Genomic DNA, 20,220 nt, shown 5'->3' with positions numbered 1-20,220 from the left:
TCAAAATAATACATTTAAAGTCAAATGTTTTACAAACAGAATTCAAAATTCAATTCATTGAAAACATTTGCAGTTTTTCTGAAGTCAGAAAAGAGAGGCTGTGGATGCCCCATCCCTGGAGGTGTTCAAGACCAGGACGGATGAGGCCCTGAGCAACCTGATCTAGTGGGTGGCGACCCTGCCCATGGCAGGGGGGTTGGAACTACATGATCTTTGAGGTTCCTTCCAACCCAGGCCATTCTATCGTAAGTCAGAAGGCTTGCCCCAAGCCTACTTGTGACCAACAGTATTGTTCATAGTGTAACATCCTGTATACTGTATAAATGATAAAAACCTCAATACTGTTCAGAGATATAGCTCACCTAACAGCTTAGCTGCATTAGGATGACAGTTAGCCTGGACTCTCACATACCTCACTAACTAATTCTGGCAAAACACTTCCTGCAACTGAGATTCATACAAGGTTTCCTAAGTACCTGCTACATTTCACTGGCAGAAAGAGTACAAGGCTAGATGCACGTTTGATCAGGCCCAGTAGAGTATATGAATGAAATTTTAGATTAAACACTCTGATTTCGGTTTTTAAAGTATTTCAATGTACTACTGTATACAGTAAATACGAGGCTCAAAAAGGTTTTTTCTGTTTATTATAAACAAATCAGGAAACATTTACAAATAATTTCTCAGTACTATGTGAAACTCTTTAGCAGTAAGATGTACCATTGTGGTTTTCTTTGCTGTAGAAGTACCAGATGCCACAAAATATACAACAAAGTGCTATACAGATCCTTAGCTAAATGACAACTGTGGACTACACAGGTTTTTTGGATGCTGCATTACAGAATAGTAGTTTTCCACTGCTGTAGCAATTTGCTCAATGAAAGCTGAACCAATTTTAACTGCATTATCTAGAATGCTCCAGATAATCCAGTTTGTTGGTTGGGGGCACAACTGTAACTAATAGAGGTCTCCTACAACATCTGAAAGCGTGAAGAATTTATACTTCTAGAATCTACTGTACTGATGTTTATTAAAACTCCACTAATATATTTGCATAAGAATGCTTTGCAAATATATACTGCTTATTGTATGTTTAATAGTGAAATTACTGTTTAATTTAATTTTTTTTCAATATTTACATTGCAGTTTCACAAAATATTTGAACAACAAATATTTAAGCGATCACTCTGTATTTTGAATGCTTGAAAGTTCACCTAAATCAATGAGAACAGCATGTCTGTATGACAGAACACCTAATCATTCAAAATTATCTTGGAAAAAAAGTTAGGTCTAGACTAACAATCAAACAACTATTAATAAGGGGAAATAAAACATGAAAAAAAGAAGAAGCTTGATAAGGCAGGAAAAGTGTTGTGGTTTTTTTTTTCCCCTGTTTTGGTTTGATTTGGGAGATTTTTTGTATTTATTTCATTCTTTGAACCGGGGAGAGGAAAGAAAATAGTGTATTATCAAAACTTCACAACTTAACTTCAACTAAAGTTAAAGATCATCACATTATACACTTCTTACCTTGACCCAGCTTCTACAAAGTATTTCATTATAACTGCTAGCTTATATATGAATGTATGCAACAGAGAAAAATATAACATTGGATGAATGGGCACCAAGGGAAAAAATAACAGTCAATCGATGCTTGTTCAAATAATATCTATGTGAACTGTGGACTCCCCACAGGCTAAGATTTTAAGTGTTACAGGTATGTATGTGACAACTCTACATTGGGCTGACCACATCACCAATGAAGCGGAAATCCTAAATTTTTATGAAACATATCCAAGTAGAATTGCCTAATATCTACATATTTACATATCACAGTGTTAGTAAAGCACTGGTGTAGTTATGAAGGTAGAACTGTCTTTGTAACCATGTCCTATCTGTGAAACCTGTTTTGCTGTAATTGTACAGCTCTCACAAATCTGTCATTCACAGAACTGATTTGAACTATTCTATTAAAAAAAAGCAAAGTCGCTATAAAACATTAAACAAGGAAATGACTGAAATATACTAACAGATAAATATTTTTTGAAACAGAAGACATTACTGTCTCTTGTAGTCATACACTGCTGTATTTTTATAGCAATATACACACTTGTACCATCATTTCAGTTTGTTTTATACTTGCACTAGTGTAATTGAAGCAGGAATCCCTGAAGTCTGACAAAGCTTAAAACTAACGGATTCTATTCTCAAGTCAAGCAATTACAGATCTGTGAATCCACGAGCAGCAAATCTGCTATGGAAGAAGTTCACAAAATAATTTCCTAAAAACAAAGTACTTAAATGTTATACAAATACAGAAGTTGGACTCGATGATCCCTGTAGATCCCTTTCAACTTGGGATATTCTAAGGTGTTACATAAATGAGACTTTTGACCCATGATAACCATCTCTCTTAGGGTAAATGACCAGTAAAAACGATGTTATGCCATAACATATGACTACTATTAATTACTTCACTTTATAATTAAATTCAGGAACATCTATAAAGCCAGAGTGAAGTGTATTAGTACTAGCCAAGAAGTACTGATAATACGTTCTTAACTGTGTTAAGGAAACGTATATTATCAGTATGTGGCAAGTACTACAACAACAATCAAGTTACTATACATAACAGCAGGCAGGCAGGCTGGCAGATACCACTTTCACTTGCAACTCCTTCTATTAACAAAAGTTGCAATTAAAAAATTAGTAAGTTCACAAAGACAATAACATGACTTACTTAAGTTTATATTGTTAAATCGAGGCATTTAAGATTTAGAATTGCTTTCTTTTACAGCATCCCTAAATTTTTTCAAACTGCTAGAGCTAAATAAAACTGGAAGTTTGCTTTTGTAGATTGAGAAAGCTTCAGGTTAGGGGGCACACTGTGTCCTTCCTTCCCCCTCCCCCTGTCCCCCCACTTTTTTTTTTTTTTTTTTAAGCTTAACAGCTGTTACAAAATCAATTTTAAATACCAACTCCTCAACCAATTGGCCTCTTCTAAAAAACTGACTAAATCAACAAAGGATAAATCTTCTTACAACAGTTTATAACAACTCTAAAATTATGCTTTTTACATCTTACTCTGGCCGTCCAGAGAATATCAAAGCAGCCATTTGAACACTCAAAGCTTTATAGGAAGATAGGAAGCTATAGGAAGATAGCTTTACTGATAAGGACTCACTAGGGAAGGGAGCAGAAATAGAGAAGATGGTACAAACAAGGCAGCAAAGAATTCATAGCTTTTCTTTATACAGAAAAGACTTGCTAAAGCTATCTAATGATAGCTGACACCAAATTGGATATGCGTATATAGCCTCAGTTCAGTCATCCAATTTGCAGAGGATCCCACGATTTCACCTCTTCCTTGATGCCCCATTTACACTTCGCTTTCATGCCAGTTACTCTGATGTCTGAACTGTTTCTAAACAGCTTTATTTGGATTATCCTCGCAACAGCTAGCATTAATTAATTTTTCCTCCACTGAAAATCCAACCAGCTTCAACGTATTCTGTCCTTCACTATTAGGAAATGCATTGTAGAGGCAAATACAATGGAAGAAGTAAAAATAGTAATTGGAGCACAACAGAGGAAATTATTTTAAAAGGAAAACATGCAGAAATTAGAACTGCACCATGAAAGCAAAAGAAGAGAAACGCACATCTAACAACAGCGACTGTTACAGGCAAGAAATAGGATTTCAATTTTCAAGTACAGAGGACATGGAATGGGATCCAGCTATGGCATAAAAATCAAACACTGTCATGAAGCAGCTATTCAAACCTGCAGTATTAAGAGAAGGTTAATTTCTATTAATTGCATTACTAATTAGGATGCTTACCTATAATTCCACTGTCCTTGCTCTCCAGGGTGGAGCTAGGGCTGCTAATGGTTCCACAGGGACTACCTTTGTTGGCTGCTGTTTTGCCAGCACAGCTATTGAGAGTTGAGCATGGGCTATCAGTGCTAGGTGATGTAGTGCTGCTTGTGAGGGTAGAACATGGACTGACTCCTTGACTGGTTATTGTACACTGCAGTGTGAAGAAAAATGAATAGTTATTGCACAGAAGGCAGTAAAATACTGTGCTGAAAATTAGAAGCAACAAGGTTAAACAAAGCAAAGAAACCATTTTCCAAGGAAAAACCTCAAGAAACGAATGCTTATCTTGATTGGGAGCCTTATTGACATGTTTTCAGATAACTCTTATAATGTGTCTTAGAAGTCTAAAATATTGCTCGTTATTCCCAAACAAAAAAGGGAAATTCATGATTAACTCGAAGAGCTGCAGTGAGGCAGATTTCATAGAATCATAGAACGGCTTGGGTTGGAAGAGACCTTAAACACCATCTAATTCCAACCCCCTGCCATGGGCACCTCCCACTAGACCAGGTTGCCCAAAGCCCCATCCAACTTGGCCTTGAACACTTCCAGGGATGGGACATCCACAGCTTCTCTGAGCAACCAGTTCCAGTTTACACCCTCAGAGTAAAGAATTTCCTCCTTACATCTAATCTAAACCTACCCTATTTCAGTTTAATTACATTCCCTCTTGTCCTATCACTGCAATCCCCAACAAAGAGTCCCTCCCCAGCTTTTCTGTAGGCCCCTTTCAGGTACTGGAGGGCCACTACAAGGTCTCCCCACAGCTTTCTCTTCTCCAGGCTGAAGAACCCCAACTCTCTCAGCCTTTGTAGGAGAGGTGCTCCAGCCCCTTGATCATCTTTGCGGTCCTCCTCTGGACTCGTTCTAATACTTCCACATCCTTCCTATTACATTGGGGGCCCCAGAGCTGAACACAGCACTCCAACCAGGGTCTCATGAGGGCAGAGCAGAGGGGGACAATTACCTCCCTTGATCTGCTGCCCCACGCTGCTTTTGATGCAGCCCAGGATACGGTTGGCTTTCTGGGCTCCAAGTGCACATCGCCAGCTCATATCGAGCTCCTCATCCACCAACATGCCACACCCCCAGGTCCTTCTCAGGGTGGATCTCAATCCATCATCTACCCAGTCTATATTTGTGTTAAAAACACTGGTACTGCAATCTTATTCACCCTTTCCTATCACTGGAATCCAATGCACTAAGAATTTTGAGGCCTGGGACAGTAAGTGAAGAAAGGGAAGAGAAAGAGATTGGTAGTAAGCAGTTTAGGTTAGCAGATGAGTTTCATACAGTTACGAGCTACTCGATTCTCCCCAGTTCTACTCCTAAATGACAATAAAAACCTTCAATCAGAAGTGAACTTCTTGGAAAGGAAAGGATGTCCCCAAAACATGCAACCATTTTAGCAAACCACTGAAATTTTCCATTCTCATAAATCACTGAGAATACCAGGAAAAAATCCTAAATACTGAAATAATGCAGAAAGAACCCTAGCTGCTCTTCAGATTCATAGTAGCTTAGACTTAGCCTCCAAGACTGATGAGTCTATTCTTTTTTTCAGCTTTTTTTTTTTTAGGAAAGAATGCAAGATCAACCCACAATTAAAAGAAAACAAAACGTGTAACTTGATTGTTATAATTCATTTACAATTCCATTACCGTATGCCTATTAACATAGATTATATTTTGGTAATTATCAAGTAACTGCAATTAGCAAACAGAGAAAATAAGGAAATAACATGAGTCCGTTCAGAAGCAAGATGAACATAAATATGTTGTTTTCTGTTATCCTACCATGGCTTCATTTTTCTCTTCTATATGAGCAGAAGTTGGGATTCCTTCTCCCAGTAAAAACCCCAATCTTGTCATCAATTCTTGTGCTGCAGGAGAACAGCTCGAGTCTTTATCAGGTTTTGCTTTGGAGACAGGGTGTGGGGGGGAAGTTGGTTAAAATTAGTCTCGTATTTGGAAAATGTTACAAGAGGCAGAAAAAATACAATCAAATGTAAACACTGGATCTTCTCTCAGCAGTATATCTAACAGAGAAGCTAATGCCATTTAAACTTTTTGCCTTTTAGACTTAAAATTGTTGGTGGTTCTTGGATTCTCTGCATATTTGCACAAATCTAGGGGATGAAAAAAAAAAACAAAAAAACAAAACAAAACAAACAAGCCAACCAAACACCACCCCTATGCCCACCAATCAAAACAGAAATGGTTAAAGTGCAATTGTTTAAGTTGCATTACCTTCTACAATACCAAAAAGCAGAGCAGAAAAACTATGACTAATCTGTTCCTTTACTTTTGTTTTTCCTTTATGGCTTCACTAAGCTAAATACATGGCTGAACAGGATTTTTTTATTTTATTATTATTTTTTTTTTTAACCAAAAAAACATATGATATCTAACCACTGATGTTCAGTGGGATTTGCAAGAAATGACACTTTCTTCCCCCAGTTGCAGATTGTAAGAAAAACAGAGAAAACAGTAATTTTAACTGAACTGAACAGTTTACCCAGTAAGCATTACTTCAGTGTTTCAATTTCCCTGAGTGATGCAAAACTCAGCTTCCAAACATGAACATTTCACTAGTTGAACATCCTTATTTATTTCACTTTAGCTCAGTGCCTACTTAAATATACATATTTCTTAATTTTGTCGACAGTGTAAGTTTTTATTCTGGAAGATCTAATTCTATGACTTCTTCAATAACGTTAAAAGGAGGAAATCTACAAAATGGTTTGTTTTTTTTTTTGAAGTCAGCTGATTTCACAAACACTTTAATTGCCAGTATTACCATTTTAAAGATAACTGTAATAATCAAAATGACAATTATTATAAAGAAAACGCATTTTCCAGTCAAGTATTCCAAGACATGGCAATTTGCAAAACATTCTGAGATGCAAAAGCTTTAACTATTTCATTCCTATGAACAGTTAAAAATAAATATTATATTCAAATTTTAACCTTTTACAGGATTGAGCAAATGTTATGCATAGTAAGAATGTCAGCTCAGCAGCAAAGATAAAATCCAAGAGTCAAAGGAGTTCAGCCCACCAATCATTGTTTAATCCTTAAACACTAGAATTCAGTTTTGACCTTTAGCATTCTCTCTGTCTGGGAATACAACTCTGTCAAGAGGAGGATTATTATGAGATGATCTTTAGATGGAAATAAGGTCTACAAGCTGTCCAGGATGTGTGTAAAACTTTAATGCCTGCACCAACATGGCTATTAAGATGAAGGCATAAGAGTGCCCAGGCTGACTGTAACATATCAAATACGGCATAAAAGAGCAGATTGTGAAAAAATTTACAGTGAGCTCTATTTTCACTATTAATTATTAAAAATAAGTGGGTTTTTTGTTTGTTTTGTTTTTCTCCTAAAGGAACTATTTGTTTTTAAAAGTGTAGCTTTTATACTGTAGAATTGAAGCAAAAGCTAAAACAAAAATTTTTCAGCTGGAACCTGACCAGCTACATGCAATGACTTTAATGTGGCCTGATAAACTGCAAAAAATAATATAAAATAATATAAGACACGTGAAATCCATGCTATGGTGCATATAGTCATATACCAAGTTATTGGTAATTTTGCTTTGGCTATGACATTCACTGTCAAAGCTACACTCTGTTACATGCTAGTCAATTTAACGGACATGAAACTTTTCAAAAATTGCAATTAACTTTAGAGAATTAGCTTTTACCAGCTTTGCCAGCACAGAAGTCTGCTGTTACTGACTTCTTATTTAGCAAGCTTTTACAAAATTTCTAAAATGAAGCACTGTATCCAGTGCAGAGATACACACTTGGAATCAGTTTACATTGAAAATTAAAAAAAATTCTAGTTGGCCTTTGCAATACGTAGTAATCAGCAACAGTCAACATTGCTTTACCTGCAGTACACATACAATTCCACGAATTGAGACAGTTATAAAGATCATGTAAGTATAATGGAAAGCATTTCCTCCTTACAACAAGCACATGGAATTTGCCAAACTCTTACAAACAGAGAAACAAAATTTCACTATAATGCAGGATCCTTTGTATCACTCTGAAATGAACAGCTGTTCTTCTAAACCAAGTATCATTGAACAGATTCTTACCAGTTTGACTGGGTTCTCCTTGCTCTGCTCCTTTTCTCAGCAGTAGACCTGCCTCACCTGGCACTCTAGGACTTTCCACATACTTGGGCTTCCTGATCGGACCTGCCACAGGAAAGAGCTGAGTATCAAATTTTTCCTGATGGACCAGAAGTTTCAAATGTAAAGTGTCTATCCTCAGAGAGAAATAAAGTAGAGGAACTAGTTCTTACACGCAGAGCTGCTACTGTAAGAACTCAAGAGCTGTTGTACTTCCGCACTAGTGAGAAAGAAATGCTCTGTTCGGGCTTCTGGGAACATAAAGCCCACCAGAAAATCAAACCAGTCTGCTTGCTGTGACAATCCTGAAAGTTTCCAGTATATATAAAGTGAGTGACTTTATCATGTTCAAACTCAGGTAACTTCCAGTGGGCCTCCTTTGTAGAGCTTTCACTTTCCATTATAACAAGAAGATAATATTGTTAGGAGTATCTCTGAAACTAAGCGAGAAATCCTACAGGCAGACAGTTTGCAAAATTAGTGCACTAAAAATCACACTAAAAATTTCTGCTTTCATAAAACAATAGCATTCCCAGTTTATATTAAGTTTAAATACACAACCTCTACTATTAAAAAGAGCAGTGCATTCACACACACACAAACCCACTTTTAAAAAATTAAATTGATTTCCTCTTTGCTCTCCCTTTCAGCTTCATGCTTTGGTTTCAGGCTGTTTATGAACCTGGTTTTTGCCGAACATGGGTTAGTAGGTTAGTAGCAACTGCAGGAAATGTTAACTACACAACTGTGCTTCTGGTCAGCAAAGTATCTAACTGAAAGGGAACGATGCTGCCCTCTAAAGGTTTAACAGAAAAAGCATACTGGTACTATTACATCAACATCTGCTTGCACTACAAACGCAAAGGAGAAATTTTCATCTTAATTTAATAATTGATAGTACTGGAAGGTAGGCTGCTACATTGATACGTCATAGAACTGAAACTCTACCATGTATTTATCCACATCCTGAAAAAATACGTCAGTAGAATTTTATAACAATAAAAGCATTTGCAACACTGAGAGTTTTGGAAAAGTATAAACAGGGAAATTTGCAAAGTTACACATTGGAAAGCTAAGATATTTAAATGGAATAGGGAGTGGAAATATCATCATCTGTGGTACCGAAAACTGAAGGTACTAAACCTGAATTTTTGTCTTAAATTTTCACTAGTACAATCCTTTTTTTTTTTTTTTTTTTGTAATGTGTCTAATAAAGCCACTTGAAACTTTCAAAGTTTTAGTGAGCTGGAGGTGTAGTTTGTGATTCTAATGTTTCATTCAGAGCAAACTAAGTATTAGCTAGAAGTCCCTAGAAACACAGTCAGTTACTAGACTTAAAAAATCTGAAATAGAGGTATTTCGAGAATTTCCCCAGCTCTGACAACAGATAATGATTTACCCTTCTTTTGAGCCCCATTTGTCCCCATCTAACTAAAAGAAGCCAGAGTTGAACAGAAGTATTCATGTAAATGTATTTAAAGAGCATTTAAGCACTGCAAAGGGAACCTTTGACAGTTTCAAATACTGTCTGACAGCAGAGGAAGTACTGGCTCCCAGGACTGCCATGCTCTTTGGTGGTCTTCCGGATCCTGAAATGATAGGGCTCCCCACAAGCTTTTGTTCCACCCTACCCATTCCAAACTATCGTTTGAACAGGACTCCAAGTCCCAGCCCAGCTCACTGTCGGAAGCGTACTCCCTCGCACCATCTCAGTGCAACTCCATTCCCCAGCCAGGCTCACTTTCTCTTATTTCCCTACTTTATTTCTGTTCTCTGATAAAGCTCTTCTTCTCTGACTTCCTACTGTATTCCACTCTTGGTTTCCCACTACATTTCACTCTGTAGTTTAGGTTCAGTGGAAGAGACACCAGACTTCGACAAATCTACAGCACAGCAGGATCTCAATCTTCATCAGGAGCATGTAATTATTACTAAAATTCTTAAGCACTAACAATTATCAACAGCATACTACACATGCCTTGTTTCCCAGATCTTTCACATACATGCATTACAGTTTCCACATTACTGATGATGTTTATAAGCCAGAATTAAAACTACATTCAGAAGTCTTTTTTGAAAGCACTTACCAAAGAGAAAATCAAAGGCTACAGTGACTCAGCTTTCAAGTCATGGCAACCTTTGGCTTTCAACAAACATTCCTGTCAGATTTTTTATTTAGTCAAATTTATGATACACTTGAAAGCAAAACAAAATCCAAGATCTCAAGTCAAGCGTCTTCTCTGGTCAAACTGGTTAAGTTTGCACTGACAAGCATTAAGCAACTGAAGCTCTAGAATCAAGTTCCACAGATGTATTTCCAAGAAACCCCCTTCATCAGCAACAATCCCATGCTGATAGAAGGTGATATTCAAGTACAAATATATTTCTTATATTTCTCCATAACAAACTACTGACAAGGCTACTTGGTGGTTTTTGTCTTCGTTGTCTTGGGGGGGTAGTGTTTGTTTCAAACAGGAAATAATCAGTAAAATAATACATAGTACTCAAACCCAATAAGCCTTGTAAGAAGCAAGCTATAACACTGCGGCAGAACGTGGATTTTATTATTATTAAACTCTGCAGTTTCCAAGTAGTTTCACTTCCTGCCTCTGCCAGTTGCAGAACTAAGGACTGGATAATGGAAGGCCTTTTGCAAACACTTGAACTTACTGTTAATGAGAAGTGATACAGCAGTAGGCCAGGAAACACTCCCATTCAGGACCTGAGTCCCAGTTACTTCCCTGTCTACGCTGTAATGCAGTGCCAGAACTCTGGATTTAAGCACTGACTGGTGCCTCTCACGAAAGCCAGAAAGCTTCAAGAAAGCTAGAGATAGTTGCTTGTAAACCAAGTGCAGTTCACGATACTCCGATAGTTTTAAAATAAAATAGCCTATAACGTATTGGATTCAGAGGAAAATGATCAAAAAAAGCTCCAAACAACAAAAGAAGCAAACTGAATTTCAGTCCTAGGGGACAACCACCTCACTGTGCTACTACCACCATCCCAATTGCTTCTTTGTTGCTTCACTCCTTTAGGTCTCAGCTTCTTCCTCTCCCACCAGTAACAGAAGGATGAGTAATTACTCTCACAGAGTCTAATACTTCAAAGTGCTGGATAAAATAGAACTGTCTCTTGATAATTATTCTTAGTATGTGGTGTGCAAGGTGAACACCGTGCAAAAACAACTCCAGCAAGCTTGCTTCCCTCCTCTTATCCTCCTTAATGCTAGAGTACAACTCTGGACTGCACTTCTGTTTTTCAGTTTTTCCTCCTTTTTCTGGTCAGCAGATCTCCCTCACAAACAAAGCAAATACCATATGGAAAGCACTAGGGAAAGACTGCAGGATTGATGTTAACTATACCACACAGCTTTTGATAATGTGGTTTTCTTGGCTACAATTTAAGTCCTCAGATAGTCATCTTCTACTTGGCTCAAAATTCAAGAGCATCCCAAAGTTCTCTGAGACAACCCATATTTTATCGTGAAACACAGCATATTCAAGCTATGACACTTGTAGCCATACCAAGTGTCCCATACCTTGACAAACAGCCTCAAGTTGTGCCAAGGGAGGTTTAGATTAGGTATCAGAAAGAATTCCTTCATGGAAAGGGTAGCTAGGCATTGGAATAGGCTGCCCAGAGAGTCGCCATCCCCAGAGGTATTTAAGGCGTGTGGATGTGGCACTTAAGGACATGGCTTAGTGGTGGATTTGATAGTGTTAGGTTGGTGGTTGGACTTTCGATGATATTAAGGGTCCTTTCCAATCTAAATGATTCTATGATTCATTTTGGCAGTAGCTTCAGACACTACAATAGGTCTCCGAAATCTGCATTGATTTCTTGCTCGTTTCCAAGGGTAGTTTAAGGCCAATGTCCACTTTTAAGAAAAGTTGTAATTCTCTACATCTTGGCCTCAGGCTCCCCAGGGTAACACGTTTTCCCATCACACTCCAAGGGACCAGAAAAATATGTGACCTGCTACATCACAGGCCTACATACATTGTTCCACAGGTAGATGATTTGGTTCTACAACACTGAGGAATTTCATTATCGGACTACCTTTTCTTTCAGACTTCCACCTGGAGGTGGAATATGTGAGTATGGTGCTAACCTAATTTCTTAGCTAAGGAATACAGGGCATGGAATTTAAGGCATATGTAAACATACGTTTATACCTCTACCTAGACACTATGAGATGGTAACATTTTTCTAACCAAAAGAAACCTTAGTTACCAACTATCACCAGAGGGTGCCCTTTCAGCACTATTTCATAACAAAAACAAGGGGTATTTGCCTTAGTGAAAACAGCTAAAAATACATTCCTTTGGAACAAAACCACATTCTTTAAGGAGACAATAGTCCAAACCTATTATTTGTAAGCAGGAGCATAGTTAAATGTATCAAAAGTTGAACAACAAACAAACAGCCACTCTAAAAGAACCAGAACAACATGTAGTCATATAACAGATTAAAATTAAAGTATCTTCAGGATGTATTTTTACTACTCACATTTTAGGCTGTGGAGCAGATGCTTAGTTGAATTTTCCTCACAAATTGATTTAGTAGTGACTTAGAGTACTTTCAAGTCTGATACACAACATTACATGTAGGAAAATTTACAGTTAAGTCCATTTTCATGCACTAATCTAGAAGAGGACACACATACTAATGCATGAAAAAAGGAAAAAAAGTTCCTTTTTGTACCAAAAGGACAAAATGTATCTGCAAAATGGAAGCTGTTTTCCGGAAGTGTAGAATAATTGTATTGAGTCTGATAAAGGGTTCATCTGGGACACTATTTTATCAGCATCAAACACCAGAGAAGAATCCCACAGCATGGGAACACGGTTTAGTGGTGGATTTGGTCGTGTTAGGTAATGGTTGGACTTGATGATCTTATGGGTCTTTTCCAACCTAAATGATTCTATGATAATCTACATTATGGAAAACATACTGTCCCGGTACACTTTTCTTGACTTCTGTTTAGAAGCTTATAGTTTCCTGAATCAGAAGTGGTCCCTTTCTATTTAAGAGCTAGATGGACTTTCTTTCCACGAACTTACCCAGTCATTTCTTTACCAATCTGCAGCATCCACAAAATTTACAAGTTAACACAATATTGAAATATACATGAAACAGTAACCAGAGTCTCCTTTTCCCACCACTTGCCTTTCTTCCAGGCAGAAAAATGCCAGTCAAATCAATTTAAATCATTTCTCATTCAGAGCCATTCCACAACTTTAGTCATTCCTGCTGCCCTACTCTAGCTCTTTCCTAGTGGAACTATAGATTTTTAAAGTTGTTATCACCAGAATCTTCCTGAGGTAGAACAACAGACTGATACAATAGTATAACAATACTCTCTTCGTCTTATGATCTATTTCTTTCCTTTTTTACTGTTAGGATTGTTTTTTGACTGCTGAAGAGCTGATCTTTCCACAGCATTATTGCAACATGGCCATCTCCTTCCTAATCCTCTGAACTGGCTTTCTTTCTCATCAACATTATGTGAAATTTGCAGGATTCCCCCCCCCCCCCCCCCCATTAACATTTATATTCACCTTGACTGAACTTAACCTGCTATTCTGTCACCTATGTATTCATTCACCATGAATAACTTAGCAATGCCAGCACACTTCACAACTTTACTATGCATTCCTTTTTCAGTTGATAAATACATTAAACAGTTTAAATCTCAGCAGAGTTCTGTAACTGTTGGCATGTTCCCTCCAGCATGCGTATGATCCTCTGTGTAACTATTTAAATATAAAAATTAAGGTATTTTGTCTTACCTCATAATGGTTAAATTTCTTCAATTTCTTCTTTGCAGAGGTCCCCGTAGAAATCCAGGGAGACTTCACCACCTAAGATGTCACTTGTCTACATGATTTCCTTCAAAGAATTCCAACAATTCTGGGGGCCCATGACTTTCCTTTAAGAAGTCAATAATGATTGTTTCCCATTATGCTATATTTGCCAATATCCCCACTAACTATTCTTTCTTACAGTGGAATCAGTTTCCCTGCTATGGACAGAAAAACTACTTCTTTCTCTAGTTCCTTAGAGCACAACTAGAACCTGACAAAATTTTCTTTAAAGAACTCCAGGAAGTCTCTGGGTCACAGACGCTGCCTGGCTCTTATGGGATACTGTAATCTTCCTGAAGTCTGCTGGAAGGGCATCGTGACAGGACACAAACTATCGAGATTTCGGGAGGGTGTCAAGGATATACATGTACTTGATACATATACCAGATTGATTTACCAAGGATAATGTGCAGCTGCAATTGCTATTTACAAACAGGGTCAGGATATGATAATCAAAGGCAGCCTTAGCTGTAGTGATCATCAGCTAGTGGGTTTCAAGAAAGGTAGGAGTGAGGAACACAAATGGCAGAGTGCAGACAAAGCCTGAACTTTAGGAGAGCTGCCTTCGGCTTACTCAAGGAAATGGTAGGTCTGATCCCACGGGAGATGGCTCTGAAGGTTGAAAGAACTCAGGAAATTGGCGGGTCTTTATGAATAATAGACTCTTTCCAAGCACAAAACCAGTCCGTCCTGATACTACGATGAACAAATATATGTAACAGGAGATTGACTTGGCTCATGACTCAGCTTCAATACAAAAAGATGGTATACAGGAGCTAGTAGCAGGAGCAAAGGAGGAATTCAGAAACGTTGCTGGGCATGCTGGGATGACGCTACAAAAACAAAAGGTTGCCCAGATGTGGAACTGGCCAGAGAAGTCGAGGACATGAAAAAGAGCTGTTATAATTAGAAGTAGTTCACTGGAGAAACACCGGAATAGTTGGGTTGGAGGCTGGTGTACTTAGTCTGTCAAGCACTGAAACCAGTTACCTAGACAGGCTGTGTACTCTACACCATTGAAAAGTTTTCAAGACCAGTCTGGATAAAGTCCTGAGCCTTACCTCATAGCTGATCCTGCTTTGTGAACACGAGGTTGGCTTAGTGACCTCCTGAGATCCCTTTCAACTTGAGTTATCCCAGGAACCCTAAGAAACCCACTTTTCTCTGCTTAGGTTCATGCAAATAGCAAAAAGGAACTGCTTCCAAATGATCTCAAGACTGGAGCACAAACCTGAAGCCTTAGTTGAAACTAGTTCTCTTACCTAGTCTATTCTCAAGTGTCAGGCATGCTGATTAATTCGTTTATTGATTAAAACTCTTAATTTATGCTTAATTTAAAACTAACTAAAAGTTCCACTGTGCATTTATGGAAGTCTCTTCCTGCAGTCATCCTCTGCATTCACTAATGCCTTTAAAAACAGAAGTTGCTTCCTATCTCTGTTCAAGCATGGTAGTACAAACAATTTAGCTCAGTAAACATTTACTTCAAAGGCAACAGCAGTCTCTTTAATTCACACCATAAAGTCCAACAACCATTTTTTGGAATCTCCTTTATAAACCAGTATTTTCTTTCTTTTAATTGACCCTCCTAAATTAGAGTGCAATCAACTATCATCTCTGTAAGAACGTGAATATTTTTTAGTTACACAGCTCTAAGTTTACCAATTCAAGCAATGTTCATTCTAGCTTTATAGGAGAAGAAACTCACATTACTGTGGCATTTTTTCATTTACTGCTCCCCTTCCCAAACAAAGTCCTCCTGCTGAAAACCTTTTTTCCTTGTCCTGTTTTTTTTCTGCTCCTTTATCCACCTCCTCAATGGACTGTTTCATTAAGGAAGCTTTTGACTCCAAACAAACCAGTAGCTTTAGTTCTGCCAATAATTTTTGGCTCTTTAGTAACTTAAGATATAGTTTCTCTCTTCCCTCCTTTTATAGTTACAGTTGAAGATTGAACTGGAGCCAGAAGCACTGGTACTCTTCCAAGCTCTTCAAACAAAAAACTCCCCCACCTCCTATGCAAATAATTAAAACACAATGTCACTCACACAAGGTTGTGCAAACAGGACTGTACAGCTTTCTGTGTTCCAGGGAAGAAGCTCAGCTTGCTCTCCACAATTTTGCCTGCCCATGGGTTATGAGATTCTAGGGGCTGAGCTACTTGAAGATTGATGGGCAAAATGGCAGCTATTACCACACATGCGCTGCAGCAAAGATGTCTCTGTCAGTTGGGCACATTTGTCAGCACGCCCGTCCACTAGAATAGAAACAATAAAATAGCTAACATACTGATCTCTTAACATATGGAGACTGACTTCAGACTGATCAGTTCAAGCCTGAACTACCCAGAGGGGTAGTGAACAAGAGAAGGGGAATGAAAAGTGGGATGCCAGCAATCAGAATAACAGATTCAAAAAAAGACACTAAACCCAAGTTCTGTGTTAGCTCAGGGGGCCCCCAGACTAGCAATTTCCAAACCTGTTCTGAACAGATACCTCTAAGCTTGCTAAATACTAAGGTCCCCAAGAGCTTTTCTCAGCGAGATCAGTCCAAACCTGAGAATTGATAATTACATTATTCATGGAACAGATAGACTAAATGATGGAAAAAAAATCTTCTTAGTTTAAAGGGACAGAACAAAACTAACACATTACCCACAGTACTTCCGCAGCTAATACATTCCGGCAAAACCATTCTATCCTCTAAATCATCTGGAGTAGAAAACTACCTGGAGGTATACAACGTTCAAAGGGGGGCACATTTACAGTAGAACACCTTTTCCTACCATTGCATATTACATAAACTAAGCAGAAAACTGAAACAGCCTATAAGGTAAAATAATCCTTCAAAACTAGCAAATGTTCACTTGAGTAAGGATAACATGCCTGCCAGCAATGAGGCAAAAAGTATTTTTACATAGTTTTGAATTATGAATTAAACTGTTTGTTTGGATATACACGCTGCTTGAATGCATTCTGCTGTTTTCTTTCTCCCCCTCATAGTACTGCTGTGATAATGACACGGTATATTACCAAAATTTACTAAGATGTTCCAAATGTTTGCAATACCTTTTGCTTAACAGGATACAGATAATTTGCTTTCTTTCAAGCACCATCTATCTATGAGCATGAAACTTTCTAAAAAGACAGGGAATGAAATATAGAACATACTTCCATCATTAACTGAATCACTTTTGATGGAAATGCTATTTTTTTCAACAGTTTTATGCCGTGGATAATCAGACTGTGAGTGGATGAAGCAGTTATGGAAGGAAAAGGTTTGTCCACATCCTACTCTAAATGATAACACACTGAAGAAATGACAAAGCATGGTAACTCTTGCTGTTCAGATAGTAAAGAATATAAGCAAAGAGAAGAAATTAAATCATAAACAACAAATCAAAATATATCCCTCAGAATTTGCAGATTAACACCCACTTGGAAATATGCAGAAAGAGCAAGGAAAGGAGAAGCAGTAAAAGCAAGTTGTTAATTATTTTACATTGAAGTTTTTACTCTTCTAGACATCACAAACTAGAATCTAATTCTGTGAAAGAGTTTGAATATTAACACCAGTTACACAAAAACATGAAACATTTTACAGTGCATTTCTTACTGAAAAACATTCCTCCACGTATTATTTTAAAATATTTTAACCAGGAATATTGTTATTCACTGTTCATATAAGCTTGATTAAATACTTATTTTTAAATCAACTACCACAGGTGCAGGACTGGATAAATACAGCCTAGACTGTAGTCACATTTGCTAGAAAAGTGGAAATGTATTAATTATGAAGCCCTCAAAATTAGATGTTTTCATGAACATTAGTACAAATAACTATCGGTTAATTACAGCTTCTATTTTTGAATTAATAACTCCAAAACACAAAGTCCGGAAAATCTGACTGATTTTAATTTACGGACCAAAATTTTTAAATAAATTTTTCAGACTCAATAAAAACTTAGGAAAAACTCTTCGTTAAAAAACAGTTGGCATTTAGTGATATACTCTTTCATTATTACCCTTGAATATGCAGTATATTGCTTCAGTCTAACAGATACTAAATAGAACTTCTATTCAAGGAAATAAGTTATGCAAGTGTATCACGTTATAGTCCCTTCCAACCCAAACCATTCTATGTTTCTGTGATATACATATGACCATCAGCATGCTTGGTTTATAAGAAGTAGAACTACAGAACAGAAACAAAGGTAGAACAAATGATGGTATTTCAAGGGACATTTTTTTCCTTTGAAAATATGCAATGCAATAGAGCAAAGACATTAAAAGGAATTAACAGTATTGTTCACATTGAAATATACATCCGTAAACTGGAAGGATCGACGTTAGAATTTTATTCTACCACAGGTTAGAATAACTTACATCTATTATTCTACCACATCTTTTTATTCTACCACAGGTTAGAATAACTACATCTTAACTTTGCAACATTTCTTTAACTTTCCATGTAATCATTGATGCTTTTATCCACCATATCCTGAAAAAAACTCAACCTGCTATTCATATGCTACTGAACATAGTCCTCTGCAATCTGTACAGCCAGTATTCTCTTGCTTTCTATTACTCCCAGATGCTAGCTAGGTCATTTATATTAAAGCATCTTCCATCAGCTTTAATTTGTTGAAACTCAAAGGAATATCACAGAATGTTTCTACCTGCACCCCATCACCTGGTTAGGTATTTGTACAAAACAACAACACAAATGCCAATGTATTCAAAACACTTCATAAACCTAAGAAATCTCCCCCCCCCCCCCTTTTTTTGTCTATACATCACAGTGAGATGTTTTTAAAGGTGTTGTGAATACAAATTTCCATTTAAAATTTAGACTCTTATACATTTCCTGCAAGAGAAACAGAAGCCTCTACTTTGCTTATAAAAGTGCCTCACTAATCCAAATGGAGTTACGAGGTTGGTCAGATAGTATCTTGACGCTAGCTACAATGCAGTTAGGTTTTCCCAACAGTAACAAAACTAGGAGTTAGATCCTGACCTTCCTTCAAGCCTTTGGCAAAAATCCCATTTCCTTCTACATTAAAAGGCAGGATAAAGTCCTTTGAAGCTGTTTATTATGCAAATCAATTGCAACAAGAGACAAAACATCAAAATACTTTCTGTGACTCAAAATTTTACCTAAACTATCAAATACTGACAGACAACTTAAACTGAGAACACTTAACAAATTGTATTTACTATCCTCTGGTAATACTTTGAGCAAGATTTTTTCTTTAATTTTATGTAAAATGGGTTATTAATCAAGACCTTTCTCAGTGCTGACAAAAAACTTTTGCCAGTCTTTGTTCTTAAACTTCATAAATTTTACAACAAAGAACTTTAAAACTGTTGAGTGTTTGCACAAGTAGTAGGAATATGGACAATTTCACCTGACGCTCAAGCTTTGACCTGAGTGAACTCAACTGATGCTGTTGTGCTGGAATGATCTATATGTGCAGAATGCTGATAAAAAGGGAAACCAGATGGAGTACCTTATTTAGTAAGGCTCACACATAAGTACATGGTCATTACTAACGATGCAACCTCTACAAATTAGTAAGTTTCTTGCCACAACTTCAGCAGTTATTTAACTATGAATACATTAATATGTGTAGATATAAGCAAAATAAATTAGCTTTAAACCATAAACAACTTCCTGAAACAATACTGCCTTAATATTGCATACTTAATAGGTATGCCAAATACTTACAATCATTAGTAATAACAGGTCACTCTTACACTGCTGTTAACATATATATGAACACGGGGTTTTGCAGCTGTCTTAACTGAGTTACTAATCATAAATTATCAGTTTTAAACATATTCAGACATTTCAATGAAGGTATCTACTACACAAATTAGAATGATCATTTGCCATATGAAATAATACATTCCATTTAATCATCAACTATCTTTTCTCTCTTTTTTTTTTTTCTTACCTGAGAACATGCAAAAAGCCTTCACTGCTCTTGTTCTCATTGCAAAGGATTAACATGACTTTACTGTGTTACTTTATATAAAGCGTCAGAAAGTGTTACTTTTATATTGTGTCAAATCTGAATCAAAATACTACAAAGATTTGAGTTGCTCATTGGTTTCATGTTACCTGGGGACTTTTTGTTTGATCTTGACTGCATCAAATAAGACTGGCGTGGCAGCAGAGGTGAAGATGGAAGAGACATTGAAACTCCTTTAGCCAAGTTCATTCTGTAAGTATCCTCAGAGACAGGCTGATTGCCAATGGGGAAATCTGCATTGTGGCCGGATGTTGCAACAATCTGCAAGGCATTCTCTGGGCAGGAGTCACCTGC

The 20,220-nt window shown here is 37.2% G+C and overlaps 1 protein-coding gene across 7 annotated transcripts in view; it reads right to left on the bottom strand.

Annotated features, from left to right (window-relative positions):
• The window catches only part of TANC1 (tetratricopeptide repeat, ankyrin repeat and coiled-coil containing 1), a gene marked incomplete at its 3' end in the record, with an annotated part of 95,227 nt that overhangs the window by 36,434 nt on the left and 38,573 nt on the right, over window positions 1-20,220 (bottom strand). For 5 of the 7 annotated variants that reach the window (XM_080600010.1, XM_080600006.1, XM_080600012.1 and 2 more), the window contains 4 exons: window positions 20,016-20,219; window positions 7,988-8,089; window positions 5,677-5,798; window positions 3,842-4,031 (listed from right to left, as the gene is read on the bottom strand). In XM_080600010.1, coding sequence (XP_080456136.1) covers window positions 3,842-4,031; window positions 5,677-5,798; window positions 7,988-8,089; window positions 20,016-20,219 — 618 coding nt within the window. The remainder of the gene's footprint in view (window positions 1-3,841; window positions 4,032-5,676; window positions 5,799-7,987; window positions 8,090-20,015; window position 20,220) is intronic. The other 2 variants (XM_080600009.1, XM_080600008.1) reach the window with 1 other exon arrangement.

This window comes from Anser brachyrhynchus (assembly GCF_964034855.1).
Source record: "Anser brachyrhynchus genome assembly, chromosome: 7".
In the NCBI taxonomy this organism is placed as follows: Eukaryota; Metazoa; Chordata; class Aves; order Anseriformes; family Anatidae; genus Anser; species Anser brachyrhynchus.
This window is presented reverse-complemented; position numbering and strand designations above follow the sequence as displayed.